This window comes from Cannabis sativa, chromosome 6 (genome assembly GCF_029168945.1).
Source record: "Cannabis sativa cultivar Pink pepper isolate KNU-18-1 chromosome 6, ASM2916894v1, whole genome shotgun sequence".
Classification (NCBI taxonomy): Eukaryota; Viridiplantae; Streptophyta; class Magnoliopsida; order Rosales; family Cannabaceae; genus Cannabis; species Cannabis sativa.
The window spans coordinates 68982335-68993575 of NC_083606.1; the positions used below are offsets into that span (position 1 = coordinate 68982335).

At 36.6% G+C, this 11241-nt stretch overlaps 1 protein-coding gene and 1 long non-coding RNA gene across 2 annotated transcripts; both read left to right on the forward strand.

The window, feature by feature from the left end:
* On the forward strand, nucleotides 1-8553 carry LOC115695471 (zinc finger CCCH domain-containing protein 19). The gene is made up of 10 exons (XM_030622534.2): nucleotides 1-1561; nucleotides 1691-1770; nucleotides 2345-2529; nucleotides 2913-3831; nucleotides 3941-4068; nucleotides 4442-4501; nucleotides 4586-4636; nucleotides 5334-5404; nucleotides 5963-6114; nucleotides 6212-8553. The coding sequence occupies exons 1-10, from the start codon at nucleotides 201-203 to the stop codon at nucleotides 8251-8253; spliced, it is 5049 nt and encodes a 1682-aa protein (XP_030478394.2). The 5' UTR covers nucleotides 1-200; the 3' UTR covers nucleotides 8254-8553.
* A 1042-nt stretch (nucleotides 8554-9595) lies between these two features.
* Nucleotides 9596-10583, forward strand: LOC133039006 (uncharacterized). Its single transcript, XR_009688548.1, has 2 exons — nucleotides 9596-9898; nucleotides 10238-10583. It is a non-coding gene; the product is annotated as an uncharacterized LOC133039006 (long non-coding RNA).
* Nucleotides 10584-11241: the final 658 nt, after the last annotated feature.

Here is an 11241-nt window from a genome sequence, read left to right on the forward strand (position 1 = left end):
GGTCCTAAACGAAACCCCTCTTGCCTATCGAACTCGCAACAACACCAAAACTCTTCTCTTCTTCTCTTTGGTTCTGTGTTTTCAGTTCAGACTAACAATAACATAAAAAATTAGAATAATAAAAAAGAAAGCTTTATAAATTGAAGCCATAGCTGAACTTCGAAACCCTAGCTTCTCAATTTTCAATTCCTTTAATTGGTATGGAAGGCGATGAAGAAGAGGCTTCACATGTCAATAAACCTCCTCTTTCTCAGCTCCAAGAAGGAACAGCGGCCATGCCCGAGTCTGACCTCGAACCCTCAGCTACGCGGCTCCAATGCGATTCCGAATCCAATATTGAGTCGGCCCAACAGAAAATGGATGAGGAAGAAGTGAAGAGCGACGTGGTTGAAATGCAAGAAGGGGAGGGGGAGAAAGCTTTGGCTTTTGAAGTAAAGGTGGAAGAGGAATCTACAGTTGTGGTTGAGGTGGCTCCGGTAGTTGATGATATTGGTGTGGCGGAGGAGGTTAAAATTGAGTGTGCGGGTGAGAAAGAGAAAGAGAAAGAGCCGGAGGTAGCCGAGGAGAAGGGGAAAGAAGATGAGATGGAAGTTGTAAAAAAGGATGCTTTAGGGGATTTAGTGGAGGAGTCGGGTATGGAGAATGATGCTGTGAAAATTGAAGTTGAGGAGCACGAGGGTGTGGGGGATATAGAGGAAGAAACTAATTTGGCTGCGCAGGTAGAGGAGAAGGAGACGGTGAAAGTGGCTGACGTTGAAGATGGAACTGTTAAGCAAGAAGAGGTGGAAGTAGAGGAAGAGGAGGAGATTGAGGGAGAGGAGGAAAGGGAGGAAATTGAGGGAGGAGGAGGAGGTGAGGAGGATGAGAAAGAGGATATTGAAGCAGAGGGAGATGAGGCTGAGAAAGAGAAAGAGGAGATTATAGCAGAGGGAGAGGAGGATGAGGAAGAAGAGATTGATGCAGAGAAAGAAGAGGATGAGAAAGAGGAGATTGGTGCAGAGGAAGATGAGGAAGAAGCGATTGATGCAGAGAAAGAAGAGGATGAGAAAGAGGAGATTGATGCAGAGGAAGAGGAAGATGAGAAAGAGGAGATTGATGCAGAGAAAGAAGAGGATGAGAAAGAGGAGATTGATGCAGAGGAGGAGGAAGATGAGAAAGAGAAGTTTGATGCAGAGGAAGAGGAAGATGAGAAAGAGGACACTGAAGAAGCAGGAGAGGAGGATGAGAAAGAGGATATTGAGGCAGAAGGGGAGGAGGATGAGAAAGATGTTGATACAGAGGGAGAGGATGAGGGTGTGGCTATGGAGACAGAAGTAGCAGAGGAAGCTGATGTTGCTGATGCTATGGAGGAGACAACAGAGGCAGAGGGAACTGAGAATGTGGATGAAGCTACAGCCATGGAGGTGGTTGTGGAGGAAGTTGGTCGTGGGAGCAGTAATGGGAAAAGGAAACGGGGGAAAAATAATAAAGCTCCTGCCAAAGTCAACTCAAGGAAAAAGTTGGAAGAGGATGTTTGTTTCATTTGCTTTGATGGGGGTGAGCTTGTCCTGTGTGACCGGAGGTCAGTGTTTTACATGCTTCATTCATTTCATGGCTTTTATATGATTTTATCATGTACTTTTATTATGTTTGCTTGCTCATCTATGTTTGGTTGAGTAATTTAGTGAGATATTTTTTTTGTTGTAATCAGGGGATGCCCCAAAGCTTATCACCCTTCATGTGTCAACCGTGATGAAGCATTTTTTCGAACCAAGGGTCGTTGGAATTGTGGTAAGTTTCTGTTTAGGGTGATAATTTTTCTTCTTATTGAGCAAAAGTGATGCTTTTATTACTGGTGTAGATTTTGGACATCCTTCAGTTGTTTGAGTTCTGGTAATGCTTTTGTGCTTCTAAAGTATGTAATTTTGAGCCTTACACCTAGACAAGGAAGAACCTACAGCTAAATAAGTTAGGCAGTTGGAACAATCTGTACCTATTTTGTTTTTAGATATTTATGCTTTAGAACTGATGAGTTCAGGGTTTGTTAAATGTTAAATTTATGAATATAAACCTGTTTATAGAAAATAAGTACTCATATATCTGGATATTTAGTTCAAAAGATTAAGGGGATTGTGATGCAAGCATTTATAACTAGTTCTTGACTATCTTTTGTTTTATATATTTTACATTCTCTGTCTATAGCTCTCTCCTTTTTTGGCAAAATATTATCTGTTTATTGACAATACTAATACTAATAGTGGAAACTTTTACTATTTACAGTAAATCCCTTTGCAATTGATATTATTTCTTTATTAGTTTTGTTTTGCCGTCTAATTTGTGTATATTTTATCTTCCATTTATTAAGGTTGGCACCTTTGTAGCATCTGTGAGAAAAATGCACACTTCTGGTGTTACACATGTACCTTCTCTTTGTGCAAGGGGTGTATTAAAAGTAATACTATATTATGTCTTCGAGAAAACAAAGGACTTTGTGAGCCATGTATGAAAACTGTCATGCTGATTGAAAAGAATGAAGGAAAGAAGAATGCGGTATGTTAACTCCTTCTCTAAATGTTTCTGTGTTTCCTTTCGGGTCGTTAGTTAAAGCGATTTACCTTCAATAGAGAATGGATTTTCTTGGTATGTTTTTGGCATAGATATCAAATGATTTTAAAAAACTTGGATGAGTTGATTATCTGACTTCTTACCAGTTACATTTATTAAACATGAGACACTTAATTCCCATCTTCTGTTCTTTTATTTTTTTAAAAACCCATTTAAAGGAACAATGCACTACTCAATTATCCTTCTTGTTTTTCTTTCCAATTTTGTTGGAACAGACCTTTGAGATTTGAACTTCATATTTTGTATTGTATCAATGTCTTGCATTGATATTTTGCTTTCTTTTTCTGTTGATTTTTTTTTTTGGGCAGGATAATATAGATTTTGATGACAAAAGTAGCTGGGAATACCTCTTTAAAGATTATTGGATAGACTTAAAGGAGAAGCTATCTTTAACATTAGAGGAACTTGCTGAGGCGAAAAATCCATTTATAGGATCTGATTCTCATAAGCAGGAGTCAGCTGATGAACCTTATAATGCAAATGATGATGTTGGCTCAGACAGTGATGGTTCCTCTGATAAAGTAGAACCTAGCAACACCAAAAAAAGAAAGACCAAAAAACGCGTGAAGTCCCGTACCAAAGACAAGGATTCACGGAAGGCAACTAGAGCAACTGCTTCGGGAGGGCAATCTGCTGGTGACAACAATGCATGGGCATCAAAAGAACTCTTGGAGTTTGTTATGCACATGAGAAATGGTGATATATCTCCTTTGTCTCAGTTTGATGTGCAAGCCCTTTTGCTAGAATACATAAAAAGGAACAAACTTCGCGATCCTCGCAGGAAAAGTCAAATCATTTGTGACTCAAGGCTTCAGAATCTGTTTGGAAAGCCACGCGTTGGCCATTTTGAAATGTTAAAGCTTCTCGAATCTCATTTTCTTGCAAAGGAAGATTCCCATACGGACGATCTTCAAGGGAGTGTCGTCGATACAGAAGCAAGTCAGTTGGAAGCTGACGGGAATGATGATGGTGTGGGAAAAAGTGGTAAAGACAAGAAACGTAAATCGCGTAGAAAGGGTGATGGGAAAGGGCCTCAATCTAATCTTGATGATTATGCTGCTATTGATAACCACAACATTAATTTGATTTATTTGAGACGTAATTTGGTTGAGGACCTGATTGACGATACTGCAAACTTCCATGATAAAGTAGTTGGTGCATTTGCAAGAATTAGAATTTCTGGTACTGGTCAAAAGCAAGACTTGTATAGGCTGGTCCAAGTTACTGGTAAATATCTAAATAAGATGTATTTTGTCATCGTTTGGCTCGTTATATAATGAGTGAAACAAATCACTACTGTAAAGTTTGGTCATTTCTTTTAATGATATTTGAACAGGTACAACCAAAGCTGCTGAGCCATATAAAGTTGGTAAAAAGACCACAGATACCGTGCTAGAGATTTTAAACTTAAACAAGACTGAGGTTGTATCAATTGATATCATCTCAAATCAAGAATTCACTGAGGTGATTTAGCACGAGCCTTTTCTACTTATCATTCCCCACTTGACAGTCTATTTCAATCTTTTTAAATTATTAAGAGAAACACATGATTTTTGTTAGAAAGAAGATTCCAAAATGGCTGCATGTGTTAAAATTGGTAGATGTGTAAACGTAAAATTTTATTCCAAAATTTGAAACATATTCAAAACACCTTTGGTATGGTACTATTTCAATATCTTGTTTAAGGTGTTCTCCTCAAAATAAAAGTAAAAAAAGTTTTACATAGTAAAGGCTGCTCCTATTAAGATGTGGATAGTTTATACCTTTTCTCATGTGTATGGATATTTTTTTTTCCCTGTCTGTTGACATTTCAGTTTGTGTCTTTTTTCTTTGTTAGGATGAATGCAAGAGACTACGTCAGAGCATTAAGTGTGGACTTATCAATCGGCTTACAGTGGTAATACTACTGTTTACCTTAAAAAATTTCTGAAAGTTGCCAAATGTACTACTACTCTTATGATAAATCTGCATTTGCATGTAGGGTGATGTTCAAGAGAAAGCAATGGCACTTCAATCCGTCAGAGTTAAAGATGTAAGTTACTATCCTTTCAGATTGCATAATTTTTACTTTAGAAATAAGGAAAGTTTAGGACAGTTTGAGACCGTATACCCCTCAAGTTGGACTAAACAGGTTGAATGTTATGAACCCAGTCCCCACCTTGTCAATTAACTTCTCAGCACTGACTTGAACATTCTTCAAGGAAAAAAAATCAGCAACTTAATGTGATGAAGACACACACAACACTAATGCCATCAATCTTTTCTTTGATGAAATAATTGTGGTCCACTTCTTCATGTTCTGTTCTACCATGATGAACATGATTATGAGATGGCAATGCCTGTGTTATTGTCACAGTAAACCTTCATATACTCATTTCCCTTAAACCTCCAGTTCATTGAATTATAATTTAAACCGGATTAACTTGCGAATCCCATGTGCTATATAGCTCTCAATTTTATCTCAACATTACAAATAGCGCTGCTGTTCATTTCTCGCTCCTCTAAAGTAGCTAAATTACCCCATTCAAAGTGTCATAGTTGCAATATTAGGTTGTTGAGGGAGTGTTGTTTTCTGCATTAGTTAGGAGATTGGAATTCATTTTCGTCTTCAGTGATGATCAGTTGATCACATGTAATCTCTTAGTATGAAAAGAAAAGGTGTCTCTTGTGTTATTAAATTTTTTTACATGACATTTAATGAATGCATAATATTGTTTGTGCTTTTGCAGTGGCTAGAGTCAGAAATCGTCCGGCTTAGCCATCTTCGTGATCGAGCTAGTGAAAAAGGACGCCGTAAAGAATATCCTTTGCTTTGCTGGTTCATTTGTTTTGTTTCTTTGTTTGAGATATTCATTGATGTTGTTTGTCAGTCTTTGTTAACATTTCTTACATAACGGTACACTTGCATTGCCATATTTCACGAGCCTTTTCACAGGCTTTCGGGTGCCTCAATTTACAATGAACATTTGAAAATTGACTCCTTTGGCATTTGACTGCCACATATTTACCTAAACCAGGAAGTTAAAGCTTAGTTTGTAATGTTATGTGGCAAGTTTGTAGTTGTATTAAAGGTCCTAATGCTAGATCAGATATTTATGATTTGCGGTATTTCAAAACCCTGCATTTGAAAGTTTGCTTTTCATACGAGTGAAAGTAAGGAGAGTGTTTCATAAAAAAAGTAAGGAGAGTGAGAGTGACCTAACTCATATTCTTATAGATTGGGGATTAAGAGTGTTCGAACGGGTGTGAGTAATTCATAAGTATTTCTTCTTACCATCACATCTATTCTAAACTCTTGAAATTTGTGGAGAATTTATGCATCTAGAATTGTTTGTTTGGTCCTTGACTTAAATTTTACGCTTAGAGAATGTGTTGAGAAATTACAACTTCTGAAGACACCAGAGGAACGCCAGCGTAGATTAGAAGATATTCCAGAAATACATGCAGACCCCAATATGGATCCAAATTTTGAGTCGGAAGAAGAGGAGGATGCAGAAAATAAGAGAAAAGGTTTCTTTCTCCATTTCATATAATATATTGTATCATCGGTATTTTTCCATCCGTTTATTTGTTTAGTCATTAATAACATGACTTTCTATTCATGCAGAAAACTTCATGAGATCTAGAGGTTCTGGCTTTAGCAGGAGAGGCAGGGACCCGATTTCTCCACGAAAAGGTGGATCAAGTTCGGGTGATACCTGGAGTGGGGCAAGGAGCTATTTCAGCTCAAATCAAGAACAAAGTAGGAACAGGTCCAGTCGTGGGTTCTCTGGCAAAGCTGAGGATACAACTGTAGTTGGTGAAATAGTAAATGACACATGGAATCAAGGAAGAGAGAGAGAAGCACCAAACAGCTGGGAAAAGAAGAGAATGTCAACTTCAGAAATGGGTTCGAGGAATTCGCATGCTGCAGAATCTACTGCTGTCCCTGATAACTTGGCGTCCTCTTTGCCTACAGGGGTTACAGAATCTCCACCTAAAATCAATGAATCAGAAAAAAATTGGTATTACAAGGATCCATCTGGAAAAGTCCAGGGACCATTTTCCATTGCACAGTTGCGTAAATGGAGCGGTACTGGCTATTTCCCAGTTGACCTTCGAATTTGGAAAGCCAGCGATAAAGAAGATGACTCCATGCTTTTGACTGATGTATTAACTGGAAAGTTTCAGAAGGAGAAGGTTCAGGTTTTGCACAATTTACCTCCATCGCCCACACCACCTGGGAAGCCTCAAGTTGCATCCATGCAAAGGGCTACAGAAATTCAAGTTGGTGGAGAAAGTTGGAGATCTCAAAATGAAATTAGTCCTTTGTCAGCAGGCAAGGTTGTTCCGACCCCAGTTGACGTCTCCAAATATTCTTCAGATACATGGGGTTCAACAAACCTCCCGTCCCCTACCCCAACGCAAACTCCTCTTGGTGGAGCAAAGCCTCAAACTTACGAAAATAAATGGTCAGGCAATACCGTTTTATCAAATAATTCTATTGTGGGAATGAATCAATTCCCAGGTAGTGCTGGAGGTACACGAGAGGGTGCGATGCGAGTTGCTGAAAATGATTCGAGTTCATTTTCTGCTATGACATCCAAGTCAGAAAAGAATATGACTACAAATGATCTTCCAGTTCACCATTTTCCAACAATCTCAGCACCTACGTTAAATCACGTTTCATTAAATACAAATGCTGATATACAAAATGTTGTATCGAATCTGCAGAGTCTAGTTCAGTCAGTTGCTAATCAGATGTCGCCTGTTCCAAAACCCGAAATGCTTGCCTCAGGTCCAATAACTGGAGCTGAATCTCAGCCCTGGAGAGGAACTCCATCCCAGAAGTTAGAACCAAATAACCCTGGTATCATGCATGCACAACCCTCTGCTCATGCTCTTTGGAGTGATGCTTCCGCCATACACAATCCTACCTCATTTAACGCAGGAAATGCAGTTGGGAACTTTCCGACATCTGGCTTCACAGCAGCTGTTCCTCAATCTGATTCCTGGAGACCTAACATTCAACCTCAGCCTCAGGCTCCACCCAACATGCCTTATAGCATGGGCGTTGTGGACAACCAAACTGGTGCGCCAAGAGTACCGCAAGACAATCAAAATCAAGGTTGGGCGCCGCCAGTGGCTGGAAATCCAAACATGGGATGGAGTGGACAAGTACCAGGAAATGCAAACCCAAATTGGGGAGTTCCTCCAAGTCAGGTTCTACCACCTGGAAATACAAATCCAGGATGGCACAATCAAGTTAGACCTCAAGTCTCGGGTTGGGTCCCATCTGGTCAAGGACCAGCAACACCTATAACTGCTAACACAAATCAAGGTTGGGTAGGTCACGGTCAAGTACAAGGACAAGGAAATACAAACCCCGGATGGGGTGGCGTTCCAGGTGGAAATTCAAGCAACTGGGGTAGTGAGCGTAATCATAACACAGATAGATTCGCCAACCAAAGAGATATGGGTTCTCAAGGTGTAGATTCGGGTTATGGTGGTGGTAAACCATGGAACAGACAATCGTCATTTGGTGGCGGTAGCGGAGGAGGAGGCGGTGGAAGTACCTCCAGGACTCCTTTCAAAGGGCAGAGAGTCTGTAAGTTCCATGAAAGTGGGCATTGCAAGAAGGGAGCTTCTTGTGATTATCTGCACAATTGAGTTTAGTGAGAAATTTAATAGCAGCCCGGCATTTGATTTTTGTACAGTTGTTTACTATTGAAGAAGAGTTTTGTTATATTTTAAACATTTTTAGGTGTTTTTTTTTTGTTTCTTAATAGAACTGTGCAGTCTAGTAGAGTAGTAGCTCACCAATTTTTGCTTTCTTTTTCATACTCTTCTTGCTTGCTTCTCAAAATCTAATATTTTCTTTTTAATTTTCATAATTTCTATTGAGATGCCAATAAATGAATTTTTCATTCCTTCAAATTAGTAAAATTTTGATTAACTTTGTGTGATTCACCCAATTAGTCTCTAATTACTTTGTTATTCTTCTTAATGTTAAAAATTTATTATTATTATTATTATTATTATTATTATTATTATTATTATTATTATTATTATTATTATTATTATTATTATTATTATTATTATTGTGTATGGTTAAAAATTAAAACATTAAATAGTCATAGGAAATTTACACCAAATATTAATTTTTTTTTTCAAACTTTACATTTTTATTTTGACAAGTAAATTTTTACATTTATACTTTTTCTACTTAATTTTTTTTTTATTTGTTTTTATATTTTTTTAGTCAGCCTATTTTTTTAAGTTGTTGATATTTTTTTGGATTATTTTAAAAATATACAAAAAATATAAAAATACGTTTGTACGGAATTTTAAATATTTTTACAGGTCTTTTGATATATTTTTATGTTGTATTCTTGTTATTTTGTTGTTGGTTTTTTGTATATTATTTTTTTTTATTATTTTGATGTTTTTTTTTTGTTATTTTCATGTGATTTTTCTGTTATTTTTATTACGGTAAAAATATATATAAAAAAATCTTTAAACGTAAAAATTGAAAAAGTTTATAAAAAATAGTAGTTTATGTAAATTTTTCTTTTATTTCTCTTTCTTTCTACTATCTCTCTCTCTCTCTCTCTCTCTCTCTCTCTCTTTCTTATTTTTTTTTCTCAAACTATTTTTTTTTAGGGTTATTTGCGGCAAAACCCCCCGAAGTAGAGAGGGTTTTGCACATAACCCCCAAATCTAAAATTTTGGTGGTAATACTACCTAAACCACTGGTCCGTTAGCAAATACACTCCCCCGTCTAACTGACCCCGTTTTCTGCTTATGTGGCTGGTTAGCCCAAGTGCCCAGTCAGCAAATCGAAATTACGTGGCACAATTTTATTAGTCCACGTAAATAAATATTTAAAAAAATAAAAAAATTAATTATTTTAAAAATAAAAATTAAAAAAAAATTATTTTTCTTTAAAAATTAAAAAAAAAATAATAATTTTACATTTTTTTTTTCTTTTTTTTCCTTTCTTTCTTTTTTTTTTTCTTTTTCTTTCTTTTGCAAACACCCTCTTCTTCTTCTTATCTTTCTCTCTCTCGCAGGTAGGCAGCCATGGAAGACCACCATGCCATCTCTAATCTCTCTTGATCCCCCTCTCTCTCTCAGCCATCTCTGTCGATACCCCTCTCTCTCTCTCTCTCTCTCTCAGCCATCTTCTCTTTCTCAATCCCCCCCTCTCTCTCTCTCTCTCCCGATAATACCCAAGGACCATGTCGCCGTCGTCACCGTCGTCGAGGACCACGGACCCAGGTGCCGTCGCCGTCGTCGAGGACCACCACGCCAGGTAAAACCCGATCCCCTATCCCTCTCTATTTGCTCGATCTCCTCTCTCTCTCTCTCTCTTTCTCTCTCTTTAGATCTAGGGATTTCTATAAAAAAAATTTGCAATCATCAAGATCTGTGTATATATATATCCCTATTTGTGTATTATCGTGTTTATTATTTTCAGATATGAGAAAAGATAATTGTTGTTGGGGAAAATAAATTTAGGGTTTTCAGATTTAAGTTTTGGGACTGAAATTTTGTGTATATATTTGTGTGTTTATTTGTTTGTTAGATTTGAATATTTTTTAATTTGGGTTTAGTATTTAATTTTTTTGTGTGATATGGATTTGAAAAATAGGTTGTGATGGTAGTTTCGGTAGTGGTGGGCGGTGGTGTTTACGATGGTTATGGATGGTGGTGGTTTACGGTGGCTACGGTGGCTACGGATGATGGTGGTTTCGGTTGTGTTGGTGGTGGTGTTTACAGTGGCTTTGGAGGGAAGTGGTGGATAGATAGAGAGAGAGAGCTGAGATGAAGAAGAAGAGGGTATTTGCAAAAGAAAGAAAAAGAAAAAAAAAAGAAAGAAAGGAAAAAAAAGAAAAAAAAATGTAAAATTAAAAATGTTTTTTTTTTTTAATTTTTAAAGAAAAATAATTTTTTTTTATTTTTTATTTTTAAAATAATTAATTTTTTATTTTTTTATATATTTATTTACGTGGACTAATAAAATTGTGCCACGTGTACACTCTGTACACGTGGACATTCCAACCTGGCACTTAACAGCCAAATATGGATGGAAAGGGCTAACTGCTAACGGACTAGTGGTTTAGGTAGTTTTACCACCAAAATTTTAGATTTGGGGGTTATGTGCAAAACACTCTCTACTTTGGGGGGTTTTGCCGCAAATAACCCTTTTTTTTATCTTTGTTTATATATAATAAGTGTACATTTTTATGTCTAATTTTTTTAACACTCTTTTCCTTCCTTACAAAAGCACCCGTCCTATATTTTTCTATCTTTTACATGGTTAATAAAAGTAGTATATTTGTTTAGATGTTTTGTAGTTTATTCAGAGTTAATTTATGAATGATTTGCATATTTTAACAAGATTGATGTCTTGTTATTTTTCTGTTAATTTATAGTTGTCTTTTTGTTATTTTATAGTTGTTTTTATATTGTTGTTTAGGTATTTTATAGTTGTTTTATAATTGTTTTTTTATTTTTTTTGCACAGTTGTTGTTTAGTTTATGTATATTTTTTTATCGTGTATATTTTCAGTTTATTCCAAATTAATTTTTTGTTGTATATATGTACATTTATTTGTTATTTTTATGTTGTTTTTTTAGTTGTTTTTCAGTTTAT